General features: G+C 39.6%; 1 protein-coding gene across 1 annotated transcript in view; it reads left to right on the forward strand.

Moving 5' to 3' along the window:
- Window positions 1–14,143, forward strand: part of LOC104596231 (phosphoglucomutase, chloroplastic-like) — an 80,110-nt gene extending 65,967 nt beyond the window's left edge. The window contains exons 14-22 of the mRNA XM_010257305.3: window positions 5,892–6,010; window positions 6,105–6,179; window positions 6,368–6,483; window positions 12,877–13,018; window positions 13,211–13,292; window positions 13,377–13,423; window positions 13,559–13,636; window positions 13,729–13,834; window positions 13,901–14,143. Coding sequence (XP_010255607.1) covers window positions 5,892–6,010; window positions 6,105–6,179; window positions 6,368–6,483; window positions 12,877–13,018; window positions 13,211–13,292; window positions 13,377–13,423; window positions 13,559–13,636; window positions 13,729–13,834; window positions 13,901–13,968 — 833 coding nt within the window. The 3' untranslated portion in view covers window positions 13,969–14,143. The remainder of the gene's footprint in view (window positions 1–5,891; window positions 6,011–6,104; window positions 6,180–6,367; window positions 6,484–12,876; window positions 13,019–13,210; window positions 13,293–13,376; window positions 13,424–13,558; window positions 13,637–13,728; window positions 13,835–13,900) is intronic.
- Window positions 14,144–25,544: the final 11,401 nt, after the last annotated feature.

A 25,544-nucleotide genomic window follows, 5' to 3' on the forward strand; every position in this document is an offset into this window, starting at 1 on the left:
AGGTAGAAGCTGGAGGAGGGGCCGGTGTCGTTCGACGTGTATACACTTGCCGAATTGGTGGTCGTTCAGTAGGGATCTGCACTGGATGAGGTGTCGAGTCAACTCCAACAGGAACACCTGGAACGGGATCACTGACCGGAAGAGGAAGAGGAAGTAAAGGTGGAGACGAAGATGCTTCAGTTCCTGAGAAGAAGGGAATAGACTCAAAAAAGGTGACATCAGGACAGACATAGCACTTCCGAGTAATGGGATTGTAACACTTGTACCCTTTTTGAGTCCGAGAGTAGCCAAGAAAGACACACTTAATGGAGCGTGCATCCAACTTGTCTATTCCAGGACTCAGATTGTGAACAAAGCACACACAGCCAAAGATACGAGGTGTTAATGGAAAGGGAGACAAGGTGGGGAACAAGATAGAGAAGGGAGACCGACCATGAAGAATAAAGGAGGGCATCCGATTAATGAGGAAACACGCAGTAAGTACAGCATCACTCCAAAACCGTTTAGGAACACTCATATGATGAAAAATAGATCGAGCTGTTTCAAGGAGATGACGGTTCTTCCGTTCAGCCACCCCATTTTGTTGAGGAGTGGATGCACAAGAAGTTTGATGAATGATGCCATGCTGTTCTAAATACTGTTGAAAGGAAGTTAGAAAATATTCACGACCATTATCTAAACGAAGAACTTTGATTGGAACACCAAATTGTGTACGTATTTCAGCATGGAATTTTTGAAAAATGGAAAATAATTCACTCCTTTCTTTCATTAAATAAATCGATGTCATTCTTGAACAATCATCAATAAAAGTGACAAAATACTTGTAACCATTATAAGACTCTATTTTGATTGGGTCCCAAACATCTCAATGAACCAAAGCAAAAGTACTCAACATACGACTTTCAACTCTAGGACTGAAGGAAACACGATGATGTTTCCCAAACTGACACCACTCACACTGTAACACTGACAAATGACTCAAAGACGGAACTAGTATCTTGAGTGCCTTGAGAGAAGGATGTCCCAGTCAACAATGCCACTGTAGAGGAGTGAGTGAAGTCTGAAGTGCAACTGACGATCCACCACCGTCAAGATAATACAATCCACCAGCTTCATGCCCCCCACCAATCTTCTTCCCCGTCCTAAGATCCTGAAAAACACAAGAGGAAGGGAAAAAAGTAACAGAACAGTTAAGAGTCTTGGTTAATTTACTAACAGACATAAGATTGAATGGAAACTTAGGGACATATAGAACAGATGATAAAGAAAGACAAGCCATGTCAACATTGCCAACACCACAGATGAGAGAGGAGGAACCATTGGCAAGGGTAACAGTTTGAGATGTGGAAGTTTCAGAGAGAGAAGAGAACACACCTGGAGTCCCGGTCATGTGATCAGAGGCTCTAGAGTCAATAATCCAAGGAGAGGTTTTAGATGACAGGCAAGCTATACCTGAGTGGGCAAAAGTAGCAGTAGTGTGCTATGAAATGGACTGAAGGAACCGCTCATACTCATCACGCGGTACACTCACCATCTCCCTTCCGGAAACAGATGTAGATGTGGAAGGAGTTAGGTCTGCCTGTTGATTATCACTGACATCAACCCCACCAGCAACAGCATGATTGGCCCATTTAGAGGGAGGGCGACCATGAAGATCATAACAGAAATTTACGAAATGTCCTTCCCTGCCACAGTGGGCACACTTCCTTGTAGAGCTGCCTTTTTCTTTGCCACGGCCCCCCCCTGAGTCACGACCACCACCACGGCCAAATATGGAACCACCACGACCTCCTCGGGAGGCATGTCCTCCCCCTTTCGTACCACGTCCACCTCTTCTGTCTGTCACAAAAGCTGATTTATTAGACTGTGTGGGATTCTCTGTCTGTCCCAAAGAAATCCTGCGAAGCCGAGCAAACACTTCCTCAAGTGTAGGAAGGGTAGAGCCCCCCAATATTTGGGCCCTAACTGGTTCATACTCTGATTTCAACCCCACTAAGAACCTTGTGACATCTAGTTGTTCCCTCTGTTGTTGCTGAACCTTAACATCTGGAGTGAGAGGATGATAGACATTGAGCTCATTTCTGAGGTTCTTCATACTGGCATAGTATTCTTCTAGGGTTTTATTTCCTTGTTGCAGACCAAAGTACTCCTGATAGAGCTGATATACCCTTGTAGTATTATCTTGCCCAGAATACAGCTTCTTGGCATGTTCCCATATGTCCTTAGTTGTATCTAAGAACATGAAGTTGGCACTTATTTTGGGTTCCATACTGTTCCATAGCCATGTCATGATTTGAGCATCCTCCTGTTCCCAATCATCAAACCCTGGAGAGTCAGCCGGTGGTTTATCTTCTTTCACATGCTTCACTTTTCTCTTTGCCTTGAGAAAAACTTCCACCGACATGGCCCATGGAACATAGTTCTCACCATTCAGTTTAATTGAGGTCATCTGTACACCTAAATAGTCAGAGGAAACCACCACACTAGGTTTCTGATCACTACAGCCATCTCCCATTGCTGCCATGATACTCTTTCAATGCTGCCTCTAATCTGAATTCCCAATCACCAACTAAGTGCTGCTGTCAAGAGTTTGATGTTCCAGAACCTACAGCAGTCCCTAAACACAATGATAGATACACACGCCTTTGTTCTTATCCACACCACTACTGATTTCACAAAAAAAAAACACAGACTACACCGACATTAATTCAGCACTTACTAACCACATGCAAACTCTCTTACAACTACTCAACAGAGTTTGTGCATCACAAGCACCACCACACAGCCATAGCTGTCACACACAATACAGACCTGCTTTAATGCTTTTAAGAGGGCACCACAAGACCAACAAAAACTCAACTAGTACCATTGCATTACACCTTGCACCATTCAGCCACCTACAGTAGCAGCCCTTACACCATTTGGTCACTGTAAACACAGCCTGTTCTTGGAATTTTTCCAAGAACCAGGGCAACAACCAACCTAGTTCTCTAGGTTCTGATCAGTCCTCTCAAGTTCTTGAAGATTTTTCAACCCAGAAATACCAACAGCACACAGAGGAGAGATAACCAACCTTCGTTTGAGAGCTTCAGCCAACCATTCACTGCTGAAGTTGTTTTCTTAGGAAAGGAGGTTCTGTGCACCAGAAAAAGAAGAGCTGTGATGTTTCAGGCCTGGGACGAACCACTTTTCTCCATTGACAGCCCAGAGAAGAAAAAGGAGAGAACTGAAGCACGAACTGAAGTTGTCACGAACTGAAACAGGTCACGAACTGAAGTTGTCACGCTCTGATACCATGTTTCTACTGTTGCTACAGTAGTCCAAGCTACACATGTGTATCTTAATATAACCCCATTTTCCTCTACTACACGTGTGTATCTTAATAGATTGAGACCAAGCTAAATAATTGGTCCCATCTAGCTTTACAGTAGTCATTGCCCCAAAAAGATTTTCCACTGACCCCCCATGTCCAAACCCGGAATCTATCTCCTCCAGTTTGCTCCATTGAGTAAACAGATGCAAACGAAAATCAAATTAGGGCTTTACAAAGCTAGATTTACTGTTCTAAGCAAAGAACAACCTTTCAACCCCCAAAATTAGGGTTTCTCAGGGTCTTGCGGGATGTGGAGAAAGAGAGAAACTTCAACCGCCCCTTCCATAGGTTCTAGAATTCAATCCAACCAAGACCGCCCCTAATTGAAATCAAAAGGCTTGCCTCTGATCCCTAGGCACTTGGTTCAAACTGTCTCTATGACCTGTAACAAGGTTTCTCCAGTTATCTAGGGTTTTTGGGAAAAATCTCCAAAAACCTGCCCAAGGTTTCAACTATGGATGAAAAACCTCCACAAAACTCTCCAAAAACCTTCTTAACTGGACTGCATAAGTAGCGATTAATCAACCAATCAGTTCTCCATACACACTATGTATGGGCAAAGAAAGGAGAAAAAAGTTGAAAGTGAGAACCCGCTCTAATACCAAGTTGAAAATTACACCTACAATAATTTAGATAATGCAAGAAGAAAAGAGAGAAAGAGAAAGAAGAAGAAAGAAGTTTCAGCAATAGGTTGTGGAAGAAGAAAAGAAGGGAAGAGAGAAAAGAAGAATTCGAGCCTCTCTCTAGCCCCCTTTCATCACTTTTATTAATAATTCTAAGTCTGGGTACAATTACTTGGATGTCCTTAATGGGGCAGACAGCACTAAAGGAATAATTAAAGAAAATAAAAGAAGGCCCATAAGGCACATAACTAAAAAACATTACTTTTAAATACTACTTAAAAGAAATAAAGAACACTAAGGCCCATTCGGCCCATTCTCACTATAGAAACTTACACCTAATTTTCAAAGATATGCCAAGTTTTTTGAATAACGTCCTTGGTTCATTGTAAAGTACACTCACAACAACCCAAGATGGGTTGCATGCACTCATATCAATATATTAAAGGGCAATAATCACTTGTTTCCCCCACTAAGATGTTTATATCTATGCTTCCTGCTTAACCGTGCCTAGGCAATAGTTCTCCAGAATGCCTAGGTGGTCACTTAGTTGATGTCTAAAGTGTTGAGACATCAGATTTTATCATTACTAATCTTGTTACCATCAGGATGGCCTAGCGGGTGTTTGGTACCAATGTGTTTCACAGCCATTTCTTTCACAGGCATTCCCGATTCATAAGCATTTCATTTCTCCTTTTCTTTTTGAAAAAAGACAAAAAAATCATGTTTGGTGGAGATGCATGCTGACTGGGCATTTAAAGTGTTTTGACTTATTAATATATTCATAATGACAACTGTGTGACATCTCAAAAAAGATGTCCGATCTTTCAAATTTCAACGTGCCACATCACTTTGGTGATAAAAGATCACCAAGGCGATTCAAGACCACCAAGGCAATTCAAGAAGTGCAAATTTGATGATTCAAGAAATGCCTCTTTTCACAAATCACAAATCTCACCATTGAAGCGATGTTTTTTTTTTTCAAATAATGGCTCACTAAACATGTTTAAATAGCGCTTCCATTTTTTTCTGATGTGTCAAACTCATGAAATGGAACACTTGTGAAACGCTATGGTGCCAAACACCCACCTAGTGAATACTGATGAGATGAGTTCAATGGTTATTCACTAGACTAGACTAGAGGTTGGAAGATCAACCGAAGGGTATAACTATGATATAGACTGGGGTAGTGAACAGATCACCAATTTGGAGGGTCTCCTATCGAACTGCCAGTTTGGGTCATCCACAGGGTTCCTCTGCATGGAAGAAATAAGTGTGGTTGTCTGGAAAAACTTCCGTTTTTTGGTAAATACCTGGAAAAACTTCCTGATTGAAGTTAGCTCTTGATATACTTGTTGCGTGCTAAAAGGTAAATGTGGAATAGACTTCATTGCATTTTTACCAACTTATATTATTGATGCCAACCTCTTTACCAATTATTAACTGGCTTGTGGTAGTTATCAACGATAATCTGTAAAAGGTAAATTAAGGAAAAAAGTCCTAGCTTCAATAATTGACAACATAGGAATTACATGATTTCAGTAACACAATCAATATTTCCATGTGGTTTTCTACGTAGTGATGATTCTGATGGAAATAGTTTCTGTTTAATGTAAGTTCAGTTTATTTAAATACTTGGTACAAGTTCAAGTAATCTATACTCTAATTCATTAATTTGATGCGATTTTTGTTCTTCAGATCCTTCAAGCTAATTGTTATATATGTAAAGGTTATTATTGGTATTTCCCATCAATGATCTTTGTATTTCTTGTAGTCAACATCATTATTTTTCACATTTACCTTCTTCCCAAAATTTTCTAGGTAGAATTAGAAGGTTGAAGTTTCAATTGCAATGAACAATATGGCTTTTGCTCTTGGTAAATCTTATTTTTGTTTAGGGGATGGTGACAGAAATATGATTCTTGGAAGAAGCTTCTTTGTTACTCCCTCAGACTCGGTTGCAATTATTGCAGCCAATTCACAGGCAGCAATCCCTTATTTTAAGAATGGTCCCAAGGTAGGTGGCCTTGTGCTTTTTTTCTAAGTACACTTTCTTTTTCATTACAAAATGAACCTTAGTATTTATGAACTTCTACCTTTGCTTCTTTTAGGGTCTAGCTCGGTCTATGCCAACTAGTGGTGCTCTTGATCGTGTTTCTGAGAAGTTGAATCTTCCTTTCTTTGAGGTGCAGCTAATGTTGTCCTAATTTAGTATACATTTCCTTTTCAATTATTTTCTGGAATAGTTTTGCTCATCGCATGAGGGCTTGCATGGTAACATTACATGCTGACAAACAAAATAATAAATTAGATTATTTTCCCTTTTTCCATTCCTTTGACCAACTACATCCTAGGTGAATCTATTTGGTTTCAGGTACCTACTGGTTGGAAATTTTTTGGGAATCTAATGGATGCGGGAACATTGTCTATTTGTGGGGAAGAAAGTTTTGGCACAGGTTCTGATCACATCCGTGAGAAGGATGGCATATGGTAAATATGAACATTTTTTTTTCTGATGAATATAGTAGAAATCTGAAGCAGTGGGTAAATCTCCCTTTCACCATGAAGTTGGAATTTTGAAATAGGAATATTTTGACCACTGTCAAAGCTATGTGTCTTGGTATGAAACAAAGGAAAACCTCTTCTCTGATGCTAAACCAAGTAGTGCAGGAGTTCTCATAAGGGCCCAAGCTAGAAGGCAAAGCTTTCATTGGAGTATATAATACTTCCTAACTATTTGTGAGAAAATTAAAGCTGAACATCTTATGACCTAGGGAATAAATCTCAACCATTCATCTAAAATAACTTGAGTGAAAATATATAAATAAGGCCATTACCCATGTTGGTCCCAACTATCTGGGGTCTTGGAAGGGGTAGACTGGGTTCCAACCTAACCATTGGCATTTTTCCCATGAAGTGCTTTTCTAAGTCTCAAACCCACTTTCTCATGCTTGTCATCGTGAGGTTTTTCCATTACACCAAGCAAATATGAACCACCAAAATACCCTTAAACAAAGAATCCTGTAATGGACCTGTAATATGATAAATTGTCCATAAATTGCTCAAATAGTGCTTAAGTGCACAAATTTAGGCTTCTTGGATCATACTAATGGCAAAGCTAAGATATAAATGCTCATTTCATGATAACATTGGTGGCATCTGAACAAATTTTTTTTAAATTTGATTAACCAGTTAGGATAACATGAAATTGAAACACCCATTGAATCCTTGTTTCAGCAGGTCCCTCTCGAATAGAGAAATAACTGCATTTTCATTTTCAAGAAGCTTGAAGGTTTTCTTCTCTAACATGATTTGAGAGATGGAGTTTGGTTGAAGGAGGAGAGTTCCTCCAGGGTGGACGCTTTTGCTCTTGCTAGAAGCATTATTGAATCACTGACTTGGGTGTCTTCGATGGGAGGAGAGTTCCTCCAGGGTGGAAGTGTTATGGACACACCGCCTGACGGCACATTGCGGCACAGTCATAGGCAGCGGCATGCACAGCAGGCCGTGCGCAGCACGCACTGCCCGACAGCGCGCAGCACACACCGCACGACAGCGGCACGCGCCACACGGCAGCAGAACTGTGAGGCGCGCACGCCGACCAGCAGCAGCAGTAGAGCGGGACCCACATGACAGCTCATCAGGGTGGGTCCACACTTATCTCTTCTCGCCAACTCGCCGCCAGCTACTCCATCTTATCTTATCTTGTCTTATCTTATCTTATCTTAAATAGGAGTTGTGTTACCATTAGGAGTAGGTAATTAGGAGTTTGATTTCAAGTTGGAGTTTGAGTTTATTTAGGAATTTCCTTCTGTAATCTCCTATTTAAGGAGCCACGAATTAATGAAAAGGCATTGAATTTTCGATCAAGAGAAGAGCTTAGGAGAGTTAGGGTGATCTCTTGGACAAATCACCGCCTAGTTTGCCACAATAGGGTCAGCACGCAAAGGGAAGGGCAAGGGAAGGCTAGGAGTTTTCCCCGTGGACCACCCCGTGACGAGATCCTACGCGCGGGCCCATAACATTTTGGTATCAGTGCCTAGCGTCATGGGCGACATGGAGCAGTTATCATCCAAGGTCCACGAACTTGAACACCGACTCGTGGAAAATCACGCAGAAGTAAGAGAGGTCAAGGAGGATGTCAGGGAACTTCGGCGCCTACTAGAGTTATACTTCACCACCAGAGAAAGGAGTCCTGAAGAGGTGGCCACCAACCACAGCCGCCACCCAGAACGGGCCGAAGGCTCCGATGAACGACAAGACACCACCCCAGCTGCAGCGGTCATACCCAAATACAGTCGTCTGGAGTTCCCCTCCTACAGTGGCAGCGGTGACCCACTGGGATGGCTGTACCGCTACGAGCAGTTCTTCCGTAATCAGCGCACAGAGGAGAAGGACAAGGTCAGCCTGGCCGCATTTCACCTCACCGAAGAAGCGCAGCTCTGGTTCTACCGAGTAGAACAGGAAGAACCGGGTCTTAGTTGGGAGCAGTTCAAGTCGTACTGCCTCCTTCGATTCGGACCCCCATTAACAAGCAACCCCTTGGGGGAACTCATTAACCTCAAGCAGACAGGGACCGTAGCAGAATATCAGCGGCAATTTCAGACCCTTCTCGCCAGAGCCTCTTTAGTACGCCCAGACCAGCAGGTGGATATGTTCACAGCTGGCCTATCCGAACCTCTGCGAGTTGACGTAGAGATGCAGAGCCCGCCTAACCTGGTCACAACAATGAATTTAGCCCGCGCCTTCGAGCGCAAACTGCAGATTAGCAGAGGGCCGTCCAGCATGGGACGCCCAGCAACGGCTTGGACAAACCCGAAGCCTGCTGGAGGAGGACCTTCCCTGGCAGCCAACAGGGAACCACGGCCTTTCACCAGTAACCCTCCCCGATCTACAACCAGCATAGGGAGCAGCACGACGGCACCTCCCATCAGACGCCTATCCAAAGCGGAGATGGCAGAACGCCGAGCCAAGGGCCAATGCTTCAATTGTGACGAATTGTACTCTGCCGGCCACCGCTGCAAGCGGTTGTTCTGCCTCCTGGTAGACGAATTGGAGGCAGAAGAGGAGCAGACAACTCTAGAACCCAAGATCTCCTCCCTTCACGCCATCACCGGAATTCAAAACTCTCAAGCCATGCAGCTGCAGGCCCAAGTAGCAGGAAAACAGGTACGGGTTCTGGTGGACTCAGGGAGCACACATAATTTCATCAGCAAGCAAGCGGCACTCCAACTGAAACTACCGGTGGAAGACAGACCACGGCTTCAGGTAGCCGTAGCAAATGGGGAGAGAGTTCCCAGCCCAAGGATCTATCCGAAACATCCAAATACAGGTGGATTCTGAACCATTCCTCGCTGACCTGTTTGTATTGCCCCTAGACGAGTTTGATATAGTATTAGGAATCAAGTGGCTCATCACCCTCGGCCCTATCCTATGGGACTTCAGTGCCTTGACCATGACGTTTAACCTACATGGAAAACAAGTCACCTGGAAAGGGACCAAGATGAGAGCAAAAAGACCACAAGTACATACTCTCCATGGCGACCATTAATGCCGAGATGGAGAAACTTCTGTCCGATTTTCCATACGTGTTCTCAGAACCCAAGGGCCTTCCCCCTGTCCGATCATGTGGCCATCATGGCCGAGACCCTCCCCGTCTCTTATCTTACGAACCAGGTTCCACACGGTTGGAAGAAGTAGATCGCAGTCTCCAAGACCGCGACGCCCTCCTGGCCGAAGTCTCCCTACACTTGCAGCAGGTGCAGGCGCGTAAGAAGCAAACCTACGATCAGCACCGCCGCGAAGTCACCTTCGAGCCAGGTCAGTTCGTTTGGTTGAAGCTCCAACCGTACCGCCAGCTCTCCCTCAAGCGGTGAGGCCCCCCCAAGCTGGCCCCCAGATTTTACGGGCCCTTCAAGGTTCTCCGGCAGGTCGGGAAGGTTGCCTACCAACTCGAGCTACTAGAGCATAGCAGAATCCATGACGTCTTCCATGTGTCCCTACTGAAGCCTTTTACAGGGACTCCCCTTGAGCACGTGCCTTCTCTACCCCCTCTAAAGGATGGCAGACCCATCCTCCACCCTTGAGCTCTTGTCCGGTCACACATCAATCAGAGTACCTTCGAGGTTCTCGTAGAATGGGAAGGACTACCCTTAGCGGAGGCCACCTAGATTCCCTGGACCGACCTTCACAGTGCCTACCCAGCTCTCGAGCTTGAGGACAAGCTCGTTATCTAGGAGGGGTGTGATGTTATGGACACACTGCCTGACGGCACATTGCGGCGCAGTCACAGGCAGCGGAACGCACAGCAGGCCGCGCAGCAGCACGCACCGTTCGGTAGCGCCGCACAACAGCACGTATCGCCTGGCAGCACGCAGAACGCACCGCCCGACAGCGCATAGCACGCACTGCACGACAGCGGCACGCGCCACACGGCAGCAGCACTGCGAGGCGCGCACGCCACCCGGCAGCAGCAGTAGAGTGGGACCCACACGACAGCTCATCAAGGTGGGTCCACACTTATCTCTTCTCGCCAACTCGCCACCAGCTACTCCATCTTATCTTATCTTGTCTTATCTTATCTTATCTTAAATAGGAGTTGTGTTACCATTAGGAGTAGGTAATTAGGAGTTTGATTTCAAGTTGGAGTTTGAGTTTAATTAGGAATTTCCTTCTGTAATCTTCTATTTAAGGAGCCACGAATTAATGAAAAGGTATTGAATTTTCGATCAAGAGAAGAGCTTAGGAGAGTTAGGGTGATCTCTTGGACAAATCACCCCCTAGTTCGCCACAATAGGGTCAGCACGCAAAGGGAAGGGCAAGGGAAGGCTAGGAGTTTTCCCCGTGGACCGCCCCGTGACGAGATCCTACGCGCGGGCCCATAACAGGAAGCCTTTGCTCGGTAAAGCACCCGCTAATGACCACTTCAAAATAAGGGATTGAAGATACAAAATTGTTGTGCTATGTATAGCCATATAGGCTTTCTGTATAACCTATGAATAGGTTTTTTCCCTTTTTTTTGATTGGTAACTGTTAAAGTTCATTTATTAATGGTAGTATCAGTCAATTATACATCATAAATTGCACCTACTAAGAGAACTAGGCCTTGGCTAGCCTTCCTACAGTGACAAATTACAAAGTCCTTAATCGTGGTCTCCAAATTGCAAATTCATTTCGATCTGCCCCTAACTTGGAAAAACTAATAACCATGTTGTCAGCTGACAGGGAAGGGGGTGTCATATATATAGACTTGTCACTTCAGCATCCAGCTTTCTTATTTCCATGCTCCCTCTAAATCATTCTTCATCCAATTGTAACCACTTTTGAATCTCCATCTATTAGGATATTTTTAAAGTTCACTCATTTTGCCAACCAAAGTCCCTGTAACAGAGCCAAAATTTTAGCCATTGTAGAGTCCCCAATCCCCACGATGCCAGTGTATACTGTGAATTGCCAATATGTTCATTCCCCTTTGAGTTTCTAAATATTCTCCCTACTCCAGATAGACCAGGATTTCCCAAGCTATATCCATCATAGTTCTTTTTGATCCAGCTGTCTTGTGGTGGGCACCACAATGGTGCCTTCACTATTCTCATAGCAGTAAAAGAGGCCAGCTGCTGCCAATTCCTTAGTATATCACTATATCAACCAAGTGTTGGAAGGTCTCTATCCTGTGGGAGTTCTTTTAGATTGCCTGGTCCTACCTTTCAACCATGTGGGTATCTTAGCCATGTAGTTCAGTGAGAACTACAGGTTCCACCCTGTGGTCCATAGTTCCCTACCCAAGCATAACCCAATACAACTTGGGCGCTTGGTCAGGGTTGGTCGAGTTTGAAAGAATTTATGAATACATTTTATATAGCCATCTTTTATTGGGCTTTATGCCCAATTTAGGAGTAGAAATGGTTTAAAATATGTACATAATTCATTTACAAATGTACATATGCATATTTTATACATGTGTGTGTGTGTGTATATATATAATTAGAAAATACTTTAGCATAAAAAAAGAAAATAAATATTTTTATATAAGTAAAATGCACGTATGCATGTATTTGGGTAGGCTTGGGTTGAGTTGAACCTGGGTATGGGTTGGGTCAGGCTCAGGTTGGGCTTGTGCTACCCAAAGTCTCAGCCCAAGCCCATCCAAGTTTTCTGGGCCAGGCCCAACCCATGCAAAAATTTGGGCTGGGTTTGGGTCGGGTTGGGCTCGAGTTGGGCCTGCTCCAGTCACTTCCTCAATTTCATTTTCCTTCCTCCCATTGTCCAATGAGTGAAAGTACTTAGAATTGCAATTTTCCATCCCTTTCTTTAATCTATTTGTACCTTAATTTCTGCCCCCGAAGAAATTTCTTCCTTTCTAGATGGCTCCTCAAGCTCCCCCCTTCAACCTTTTCATTCTAACCATTTCCTCTTGAACCAAATTTCTGTTATCCTCAATTCCATCTATCTCTTTGATTTGTTCAAGCATTTGAAGTTTCATTTACCCAATGATCCCAAAGGTGGTCTTGTTCTAAAATTTCTAGGTGGACTTTACATGTTTTAGATTTCCCATAAACTTGAACGCCTCCAATCCATCTACCCCATCTTTATCTTACCATTGAGCCACCAAAACATGCTGAGATTGACATAGACTTTTTGAAGAAGGTGTTTTTCACCCATTACAATTTTACACAAATATTAAGGAAATGTTATTTCCAGAACTGATAGAACTATTCACACACACACACACATGCATGTATTTATGTATGCATGTGTATATAGATGTATGTATTTATGTATGCTTGTGTGCATGCTCTGTACATATACAACTGAGAAGATTCAAAGTTAACATTAGGCTGATTTTGTATGCATGGATTTTTCTTCCCTTTTTCCAATTTGCAGGGCTATATTAGCTTGGCTTTCAATCCTTGCATACCGTAATAAGGACAAGAAAGTTGGAGAGAAACTGGTTTCTGTTTCTGATATTGTTAAGGAGCATTGGGCAACTTATGGAAGGAACTTCTTTTCTAGATATGACTATGAGGTGAAGATTACTACCAACATATTCTGACATATATATAGTTGTAGAACTCTTGCCATATGCTGCACCAGTTTGTGTTAGTGGTTTGCAGAAACTTGTACCTGAATAAATTGACTGTCGTCTTCCTACCTTATTATTGGGAAGAAAAGTAAGATTCTAATAAATTTTTGTATCTGGTCCTAACTTACTATTCAGGAATGTGAATCTGAAGGGGCCAATAAGATGATAGAGTATCTTAGAGATTTGGTATCTAGGAGTAAGGCAGGTGAAAAGTATGGTAAGTCCAAATCCATACAAAGATCCTTTGGACCTTGTCATCTTTAAGATATTAAATGAATTTAGTCATTTTCCTTTGTGATAGGAAGCTACATCCTTCAATTTGCGGATGACTTTGAGTATACAGATCCTGTAAGTTCAACAACTAGGCAACAGTCGTCACTTTCACTCATATTTTATTATATGCAAGGAGAGGAATTGTTGAATCTTGTATGTACCCATGCCGTGGACAGGTTAATTATATAACATTTGCATTTTTCTTTTCAGGTGGATGGAAGTATAGTAACCAAGCAAGGCATTCGGTTTGTTTTTACAGATGGATCAAGGATCATATTTCGTTTATCGGTACGTGCCAGTTTTGTCTTTGATTATGTAATTTGATTGTTCTGCCAGAGTACTTGAAAGGGCAGAAATGGTAATATGTTTTCTCTGTGCAGGGAACTGGTTCTGCAGGTGCAACTGTTCGAATTTATGTTGAACAGTTTGAGCCAGATGTATCAAAGCACAACATGGATGCTCAAACAGCACTGAAACCACTGATAGGTTGGTTACTTGTCATTTCTATGATCTTATGTGTGATTTTCCATTAATTGTTTGGTGATTATCCAGATCTGGCATTGTCGATTTCGAAGCTGAAGGAGTTCACTGGAAGGGAGAAGCCTACAGTTATCACATAAAGCATTGCCTGCCACTGTTACCTCATGTAATTCGTGTCACTAATGCTTATGTTAAAGTCGGGCATTTTATTTTTATCTAGCTTTCTTGGTATATTCTTTTGTTCCATTTTGATGCAGCACATCTGGCTTTGCTTGAAAGTAAGCTATATGAAAAAGGGGAAAGAAAACCTAAAAATGTACTTTATTGCAAGGTTTTTAAAACCGATTCAGTGACCGAACCGGTCAGGGGTCTGGTTACCGGGTCGAACGGTCTGACCATCTGAACCAAACGCTCAGCCCGTTTTGACAGAAAAATAAAAAATGGTCAAAATCCTTTGAACGGTTTAAATGGTTAACCGCCTGGTTCAGCGGTTCACTGACCAAAATCAATGGTTTTGGGGGAAATCTGGTTTTTGGGGAAAACGGAACCGGTCAGGTGACTGGTTCCCGGTTTTTCCGGTCTGACCATCCGGTCCAGTCCGGTTTTGAAAACCATGCTTTATTGAAAATATGGTAGTTCTGTCTCCCAGAAATGGTCCATATACAACTCTCTTTGGTGAGAAGATGGAGAAACTCTAAATGATAGAAAGAACAAATTAAAATACTTCCAGATAAGGTAGATCTTATTTTCTATAGGAAAAATCTATGATACTGGCAGAGCTTTGACCAATCAAATCACCCCGTGAATTTTGATGAACACCACCTGAGGTCACCTCTTTTGGTTGGCTATAACATTTTCTGGTATCATGTAAATCCTTTTCTATATTTTGTTATACTGGTCAACTTTTAGGTCTTATCTAATGAGGTGTAGCCTTCACCAGTGCATCTGGATAATGAATCTGGAAGAGGAGAAAGTGGTATTTTAATTGTATTGATGATCTAGGTGAAATTTTGATTTGGATGATTTATGGGGGTGAAATTAATTTCTCCTTGGATAGGGGGCTCAATGTAGGCCCTCTTTTAGATGGTGTCAATTGGACTGAATTTGGTCCAATCCGATCCAGTCCATTACAAATGGACCAGGTCTAATCCAATCCAATGAATATATAAAACCATTTTGGACAGTCCAATTCAATGTCTGGACCATACGATTTATTCAAATTTGTTTTAATTTAAATTAATTTTAAACCAAACCTGGTCCATTGACACCTATATTCCTATCTTCTATCCATGGACCAGATATTGGCTCAATTCAACCCAGTCCAATTTAAATTCATTACGGATGGACCAGGTCCAATCCAATTCAATAAATACTTTGAATCATGAAGTCTGGACAGGTCTAATTCAATGTCTTGTTGAACTGTCCAGCTGGTCTAATTCAATGTCTTGTTGGTCTGTCCAATCCGTCCAAATTGATTTAGTTTGGATGGGGTCCAATTCAAAACCATTCCATTGACACCCTATGTAGACCATGTGATCACGGCAAAAAAGGATATCTCTGCTCGATTGCACCATCTCAGACAGCTCTTCGAACCTGTGAGATTTTATCTTACCTGCTGATACAAGTTTGTTCATCTCTTGGAAGCAACACAAATCAGCCTGCAACTCTTTTTAGACCAGATTCAGATACGCCCCTCTCCGATTTACAGCCCTGGTTGTATCTTTCCCCATGTTCTCTATGCTTGTAATTATTTTTTAAGTTGATAAAATTTGTATAGGAAGTAATAAGAGATGCTGTAATCGGGTCGGATTTAGATGGGATTCATCTGTATCTCAATATGATCATATTATCTATTGAATCTAACTATGGTGCATTTTGAATATTTGCTGCATTTTAAATTAAAATTTCAACCAGTTACATTAAATGTCACATGGTCTATTTACTTTTTTATTGATTTATTTTTCACAAGGTGTATTATCATTAGATTTTTTTTTTTTTGCGCATCATAGACTTTGCTTTATGTAAAAACCTAATTCCAAATTTCATTTGCATTTGAACAGATCTTGGGATCTTGGATCATATCAGAATCTGATTTATAAATATAAAATGCATTTATTATTATAAATTTTACATAATTATCCATGTAGGCATGTATAAGAACAATTACTTGGTATAATGAATGGTAAAATCTCAGGCTAGCAAGCATGAGAATGAAGTCTGAGAGTAGGGGTGGATTTGAGCTGAGCCGAATATCAAGCAAGGCGAGATCGGCTCGCCAATAAAATATGAGGCTCGAGCTTGACTATGAGACAATGTTTTATAAAAATAAAAATTATACATATAAAAAATAAGAATTACAAAAACTAGTTATTATTATTATATATATAAAACAAAAATATTATATATATATATATAAATATATATATATATGTAAAGGGTTGATTTGGCTCGCAAGCCTCACAAGCCAAGCTTTATTGAACTTGAAGATTGGTTTAGATCAAGCTGAATCTAGTTTTTCGCAAATTGAACTCAAATAACTTATGAAAAACTTGACTCATGACCACCCCTAGAGAGAAACCACTTGTGCAAAGAAAGGCCAAAGGTTAAGGTCATATATATTCCACCCCTCCCAAGACCCCACATTTTGGTTATTGACCTTTACATATTATCTATGAATGTAGATATGGAGCATATGAGATAGGGTCAAATCCACATTTCGGCCCATTGTAATATATAAACAAATCATCCAAATTGAAAATAATTGTCAGATTCACATCTTAATTAGGTGTTGTTTACCCTCCCAAGACCATAGATAACTGGGACCAACATGGTTTTTGGCCTTTACATATCATCACGTCGTCAAGTCCGTATAATATATGAACAAATCATTTGAATTGAAAATAATTGCGTCCAATTCATATATCGACATGGGCTGATATGCCCTCGTCGGCCTGTGTCGTTACACTTTTTTTAGTTTTATTTATTTATTTTTTTAAAACCGGTTCAGAGGGGTTTAAGGCCCAGCTACACTCTAAACCGGTGGCTGACCTGATACAACCCTTGGAGGGGCATGAACCTTTACTTAAACCCCTCCCCTCCCACACCACCACCCTCAATACACCTAAAAAATGGTTGTTGGATTTTTTGACTCCAATGATGACCTCAACTATCCATCAACTGGGAGAAGCTCTCGATAGGTTAGTTGTTCAATCCTAGTTTGAACATCCTGCACCTTGCCATTTTATTCGTGTTTTCCTCATTGTAAATTTTAATTTGGGTAAATTATAAAGACCCCCCCGTACTATGGGGTCTGTGACAAAGACCCCTTATACTTTGTGTTGCGACAAAGACCCTCTTTCGTCCAAAAAGACTATTACAATATCTTTTAATCCCCATACTATCCTTATAACAATTAGAGGGAAAAACACTGTTCATCTTCCTTAACCTTCCGATATTACCTGTCCTTACTTCAAATGGTGGTCGGTCAAATGGCCGAAGACGACTCCAAAACCAGTAGCCTCAACGAAGCCGGTTCCAGCTCCAAGGATTTCCAACAAGATCAGAAGGACGAAGGTTGGCTTCAGCTAAGAATCGGTGATTATGGGACAGGAAAAACCGAGTTTAAGTATAATCAGATGGAACCAACCACTCCAATCGTCAGATTGGTGGAGCTCGATCTATTACCACCCAGCGGCAGCGGTGGCGGCAGTAGTGTTAGCAACAGCACACAACAAGTTAAACCATTATTAAATCCTTTCTTCCATATGAATGAGTTTAGAGCTTATCGTCTAATCAACAACATTCATCCCTTCCCCCGTAAATTAATCTTGTCTTCTACAGAGATCGGAGAATGACAGTTCGATTGTTGATGAAATATCTGGTTAACAAGCTCAAACTAGAAACGAATCAGAGGTGCTTAAAACCATCTTTGCATCTGTTTCACTTCTAAATGCTTATAGAATTAATGGTTGGTTTGGTACCATGTACCATATTTTTTTATTTATTTTTAGCTATTTGCATACTAAAATCACAACTCACGAATGCAAAATTGACAAAACATTAATTACCCTTACAGACCAACACCAACCTCATAGAGGAGGCGCAGTCATTCACTCTTTCCGTGTCTTCCTCTGTTTTTCTGAGGAGAGAGAATAAGAGATAGAGGAGGCGTAGTTTTCCGAGTTATGAGGTGTTGAACTGAAGGGTCGTATACATCCTTTAGTTCTCCACGTGGCCAAAGAGAGGATGGTGAGGGAAGGGAAAAGAAGAGAAGAAAGGCAAGACAATAGGTTAAATAAGTTTTAAGAGAAAAAAGGCAAAAAAAGAAAATAGAAAAAATTTAGTGAGGTATTTTGGTAATTTAATGCATTCTGTTATCTGACTTAACGGTCAAGGGGGGTCTTTGTCTCATGGTCATAGTACAGGGGGGTCTTTGTTGCAAAACAAAGTACAGGGGGTCTTTGTCACAGACCCCATAGTACAGGGGGGCCTTTGTAATTCATATTTGTATGCGGTTACCTTTCAAAATATTTTTTCAAGTGTTAGATTCTTAGGTGGGGTTGCAACTTGGGTTGGCCTAACCCGAGCTTGACTTAATCCAATTCATGTTTTTTCATAGATTGGTCCTGAGCTTTCAGGTTATGGGCTGGGCTTGAACTGGAATATTCGGGCCTGATTTAAACTTGGGTTGGGGACCAGTTCTCGGATCAAGCAGTTTAATCATCCAGTGCGAATGGAGAGCCTGTTCTGACAAAAAATAAAAAATAAAAAATAAAAACAAAAACAGCCAAAAACCAAAACAATTTGATGGTTTGATCTTCCAAGTCAGCGATTTTCTAAACAAATCAACAGTTTTTGGCCAAAAAGCGGTTTTGGGGGTGAAACAGAAGTGGTCCTGGTTTTTCCAGTCTGACCTGTCTGGTCTGGTCTGGTTTTGAAAACACTACACCCAGCACAACCCAAGCCGAGCCCATCTAAACAAAACATACATGCATGTATTTATTATATTTATGTAAAGGAAAAATCTATGATGCCTGAAAGATATGATACCAGAGAGGTTTTGACCAATCACAACCCCCTGTGAATTTTGATTAAAACTTATGTGATTGGTTAGTACTTTTATGATGCGGGTTGATTGGTTGTAAGTTTTTCCGAAATAATGTCTTTCCGGCATCATAGTCAAACCCTTATATAAAATATATTTTTTTCTAATTATACACACAATATGTATGTGTACAAAGTATGTATTTGTACATTTATAAATGTGCATACTACTCTTAAATAAGGCTATAAAGCCCAATAAAAGATGACTATATAAATTCTTACGAATCTGACCAACTCATCCAAGTTCAACTAAGCTTAGCTCGGCCTAATTCGGGCCCAAGCCCAACTCAAGTTGTGTTTGGTTAATCTATGAAAAAGAAATTGGATCACGGCAGGATATAACTGTCTACTCAAATCATTCTAGGAATTGATTCTTTAGCTTCAAAAACGAATCCTTTTGGATCAAAACTCAGTTCAAATAGCGATTTCTTTAGAGTAGAATTTTCATCAAATATAGCCTAAACTGCTGATGCAAGGTAGATAAGGTTTTCAGTTTTCTCTTAGCTCTGTTTCTTAAGCAACTCAAAATACTTTTTTAGAGAGATTGAACGAGACAGACAGTCAGAGACCATCAGAATTGGGAACTGGCAACGAGTTCTTAAGCGTATATTTATGTAAAACAGCTTCTAAAGATGATGCAGGACCTTGTGTTTCTTCAGGGTTTTTTTTTTTTTTAATTCAAATGAACTGGATGGTTGAAGCGATGAACCCCTGATCCAGCTGAAAAATGCCCCATGTAAAGAGGTGAAGGAATAATATAGAGAGCACAGTATATAAAAGTTTAATAATGATTCTTAGAATCACAAAATTCATCAGAATTAATTCTTCGAAATCATCCCAAATACGGCCTTAATTAACATCAAACGAATGTGTAGTTGAAGAATTAAAACATCCATACTCCCTCCAAGTAGAAAATTAGAAATAGTGGCAGAACTAGAGGTCGGATGACAAACCACAGGATGATGATCCCTACTTGATGAAAGAATTGCCAAAAGCATATTCCCCACTGGCATTTGGTGAGTCCCTACTCTTCACCAAACTGACATCACTGAACAGCACCAATCGGCCTAAGATATATGAACTTGAGTCATATTGTTCTTGTCGTTTTGGAGCTACCACTACCATACAGATACAATCCTCCCAAAACAGAAAGAATGGGCTGTGATGTTACTATCTATCTAATAATTTTTGCTCATGCTCTTTTCTTTCTCACAGAAAACACAACTGAGACGACTTCCATCCAACCAATCAACACAAAAACGAGATCAACCGAGATTACCATTGCCCCCCATTGTCTCATAAAGTTAGAAAAGACCAACCCCCACCAGACTCCCAGGCACCACGTTTGGGCTGCAGCTATTACTCCTTGTTCATAACCCATCTTCTTTTTATGTATAGGGAAGCTTCTTACCTTATGGACAAAGTTAGATTTAATGGGTAAAAATCTGTGGGCTGGGGGTGATTTAGGCTCTCAAAAGGATAAATAATACTCTAATTTCAGATATTTTAAATGAAGCCGGGGCTCGGATCTGTTACCCACGAGCTGTTTCCACATTTTTACCCACAAAACATTATAACTATACATTGAAAATATCTCCTTTATCATTTACGGGAAGACGTTCTCAATACACTATAAGAACAATTTGTGAGCATAATTTTTAAAACCGACCCAGTGACCGAACCGGTCAGGGGTCTGATTGCCAGATCAGACGGTCCGACCATTCGAACAAAATGTTCAGCCCGTTCTAACAAAAAAAAATAAAAAAAAATAGTCAAAATCATTCGAACAGTTCGAATGATTAACCACCTTGTTCAATGGTTCATCAAACAAAATTAACGATTATAAGGAAACCATGCTTGTGAGTATCAGATACCAAATGCTTTACGAGTGGTTTAAGGCCAAGGTCCAATTGGTGCATATTGACTGATATGCAATTTTTATGTATTAACACATATTGGAGTTGCAAAAAACAAACCTATATATGCTGCTCGATTATTGCAAAGAAAAAGAAGAAAATACCTTATTTTCCAGCCAATAACGTCTTCCTGCTTAAAAGTTGGTCACCTATCAGACAACCACAAAATACATACTACTTCTCTCTGTGACAACTTTTCTAAATTTTTGACGGATGACATCCAAACTTATTGGGTCTATCAATGTCAAGAGATAAGGTAGCATGCATGCATTAACTTACTTGTGTGCTCTACTTTTTATGTACACGATATCAGATGGACTCAGTTTTTTTTTTTATTTTTTTATTATTATTACTAACAAGTAAAGTGATTAATTGATTAATTGCCTCTTAATTTGAAGTGCAGAGAATAACGTATTGTCATCTTATTGCCTTTTGCAAGTCACAATCATCTATTATTATCCCTTTGTGACTGAAAAGCTTTTTTCTTTTTTTGCTTTTAGTAGTTGATTTGAATGCATCCTCACTTTTTTGATAAATCATAAATGGGACGCATCCCATCCCACCTGAAAAAGGCATAATTCTGAAAAGATGTGAGATGATCGCGCTTCTTATCATATGAGAATACTGCCAATAACTAGAGTTGGTGTTTAATTGTAATCTGGATTTCCTAATTATAAAACCCAGTTCCATTTTCATTCTACCTACCAACAAAACCTGTCTTTGTTATCCAGATTGAATCTGTTTAGAGATTTTTACCTAAAAATGTAGCTAGGTTTTATGGATTTTTAGTTGATCAATATACATATTAGCTAGGTTTTATTTTACAAAAAAAATATACATATTAGCAAAAATTCTCTCAGTTTTTTACATGATTTTCTTTGACATAAACTACTTATATAAATTTTGATAGGATATGCCCCGTATCTGCAGGTATATCAAATCTTATCATTTGCTAATTAATAATCTATTTTAAGGCATTTTAAGATAATATTTTTTAACAATTAAATAACATAAAATTAAAATGCCCCCCTCTAAAATTTTGGGGAAAAAACTAAAAATAAACACAAAGTTCAGAGTTACACCCCTTCTGGCGTATTGGGATGTATTAATATTTTGAACCTTGGGGACTCTCCTGAAGTTTTGATTATTAAGACCACCCTTTGCGTTTATCTATTTACTTTTTGTCAGTTTTAGTGACAAAATGTGCAGCTGTGCTCACGTGACATTTATTTTATTTTTTTTAAATCCATTTTATCTATTTTTAGCACCTTTGTGTATATTTTATGAATAAAAGGTTGAAAAAAAATGCTTTAGGATAGAATAAAATTAAATTAAAAAATGAGATGGTAAAACCGAATTTGGTGTTTATATTTTGGAGACAAAACTAATATTTCATTTTTAAGTACATTTTGATAAAATATCTATTTCTATCTTAATTTTGTTATTTCTTTAACAAATTTCCTTGAAATTTCATGGTGAAAAGGGGGTTATTAGGTAAACCTGAGAGGTGGTATAAGTATTTGAAGGAAACCTGGGTGAGATATAAATAATCTGCCCTTTTCTTTTTTCTTTTATTGTTTAATTATCAAAATAGTGATACGATATGCCCCCTATCTGTATCTGTGCTCATGAGTCAAGACTCATGGATACGCCAAAATATATAGTAATTTGGGGTTTTCTGAAAGTTTGGGATAGTGGAAGGCATCCTTCTCAGGTTGTTAGAAAAATAAAAAAATGTTAAGAGTATTATTAGTGTATATCATATTTTGATCCTTGGTTAAGAACTGATCAGATAGTGATGGATCGATACCTACATCACTTCTAATACTTCAAGTAATTCTCTAGTATCTTATATCTATAAATATAGGAAATTGGTGTACATCAAGGTGGTGTTTGGGGAGTTCAGATTTGGGCCCCATAAGGGGCATCCCACAATGTCCCACAGCACATCTCCGCCATGTATTGGAAACATCTCTCAATGATGACATCATTGGTTCTGATACTATCACCAGGAGATGTTCCTAATACATGACAAGGATGTGCTGTGGGACGTTGTGGGGCGCAGATGTAGACGCATGTTTGGGATCGATGCTGATATCTCAGAAATCATTGCCACATCAGATCCACATAAGTGATTTCAAAATTGCTGATTATTTTTATTGTTAATTTGGTTGGTCAATTTCCGAGAAATGAGCAAATCAATCAGAAATCAATTATTAAAATTGAGTTTTAAAGAGGAAATGATGATTTCTCATTTTAAGCTGATTTAGATTATTTTTGGATGGCATGGTTTCGAACCGCCATTGATCCAGACGGTTGGACTATTCGGCCTGGAAACCATCCAAGCAACCGATTCCATTTCACCCTCAACCCGGTCCTTGACCAAAAATTGTTGATTTAACTAGTGACCCGCTAACTCAGGCGGTCGAACCATTAACCCGTTCCATGATTTTTGGTTTTTTTATTTTAATAATATTTTTTAATTTTTTAGTTGGAACGAACTATCCCGAAAACTGGTGGCCAGGAGCGGTTCCTATTCCAGATTGGTTTTTAAAACCTTATGTGACATTTGACATGGATATCATAGAGGAGATAGTTTCCATAAACACAAAGACAATCACTACCAAATAAACTTATATCCAATTTATGAGAAATTGGCTGACATGGCAACGATGGTACCAAACAAGCAATTTCTCTGATTTATGAGAAATTAGTGATTTTTGAAAAATCTCGTCAGAGGTAGATCCGGAACATTTCCCAATTTTTTTCTCAATTTGTCTCTCTTAGAGTTAAAATTAATTGCTACAATACGTTTGGTCCAAAATTTCTATGGAAGAATTTAATTTATTGCGTGGAGGCAAATAACATCCATATAAGAATATATTTTTAGACAATTCAAAGCTTTTTATTTTTTCTTTCTCATTTATTGTTGATATTGATGTTGCATCAAATCATCTGCCTTCTCACTTTAACAAATCAGCCAAGTGTTTGGGTCTATACATTGATGTGTAACGAGGGTCATCGTCATCGTCATCATCCCAAGCCTTACTCCAACTATACAGGGTCGGCCACATGAATCCTGTTAAATTGCTCCCGTTTTTTTTTTTTGTTTCTGTTTTCTTTCTTTTTCTTTTCCTATGCGTTTAAAGGCCTAATGGTCACGATTCATGGTCACATCATTGGTTACCAGACATCTAGTTCTACGTTGTGATCTCTCGTTTACCCTTTGCATAGTTATCCACCTCAATAATGGAGGCAAATAAGTTGGTGGAGTTCAGCAAGTAGACGTGTTAATTGGACCGGATTTAGTCCAATTCGATCCAGTTCAATATGAATCTATTATAAATTGGATCAGATATCCAATCCAGTCCGATGGATATTATGGACCAGTCCAATTTAATGTTTGGACTGTCCAATTAGTCTGTTCAAATTGGTTTTGATTTAAGTTGATTCTAATTCAAACTTAATCTATTGATACCTGTATTTTTATCTTCTATCAATAGACAGATATTGGTTCAATTCGACTCAATCCAATATAAATTTATTAATCATTACAGATGAACCAACTCCAATCCAATCTAATAAATATTTTGGATCATTAAGTCTAGACTAATCTAATTCAATATATCCTATAGATCTCTCCAATCCGTCTAAAGTAATTTTGATTTGAACGGGTCCAACCCAAAATTGATGCATTAATTAACACCCGTACATAGAATAAATCTAAACAACTGATAATGATGAACTAAACTCCAAAATAATGGCCTACCTGAACAAAATTTACGCCTAGGTTGGCCAGCTCTTGAGTGGTGGCGAAACCAAGGTGTCCAATTAATGTAGGTCCAGCTGAGCTCAACGAGATTATGGACTAGACAATTGACAAATTGGACCAACTGAGCCACATGCATGCTTGAAACAATCTAGCTATATTGCCAAAAAGAAGTAGCTTTTGGACTATTATATATATGGTAGCACCTAGATTTTTTGAGACAACCAGCGGAAAATCTTTCCAAACAGATGAATTCTCTAAGGTTCAATTTAGTAGGAGTGTTACAAATACATAGAAAATAATATAAAATACAAGATTTCACACTCTACATATTTATATTTGTATTTGTACTCCTTCCAAACTGAACTTAAATGATAAACTGTATTCAAAAGATTTAGTAGTGGAGAAATAAGGTTGTTCATTTGGGAAGAGTGAAGTGGAAGTATAAGAATGATGTGATACCCATTCTGAAGTGGGATAAAAATTGTATTTCGAATGCAAAATTTGCATTACCAATTATGAGTATGGGATAAAAATTAAAAGTGTAAATCATAATCACAATTCACAAACAAATGGATGCAAATGTGAATCGGGTAAAAAATCTGTGTCCAGTTTTGGTTTGCACTGCAAACAAATAGAGTTTGTATGGGAATGGGATTCCATGAAGAATATTTTTGCTCCACAACTCTTTTATCAAAATGTGCTAATATGTTATCAGTTAATTATTATATTTCTCCTTATCAGTTTTAATGACAAAATCTGCTTATATGGAAAAAAATACCCTCATTTATGATTCCTAAAGGGACATTTTTTCTTTTAAATTAACTATAACATTGAAGTGGGAGTAAAAGGTTAAATAGGTTCATATAAAATAAAATAAAAAATTGAGATAATAAAATTGTATTTAATGTTTATAAATGAGAATGAT

This window comes from Nelumbo nucifera, chromosome 1 (assembly GCF_055504915.1).
Source record: "Nelumbo nucifera cultivar China Antique chromosome 1, China Antique-T2T, whole genome shotgun sequence".
Taxonomy (NCBI): domain Eukaryota; kingdom Viridiplantae; phylum Streptophyta; class Magnoliopsida; order Proteales; family Nelumbonaceae; genus Nelumbo; species Nelumbo nucifera.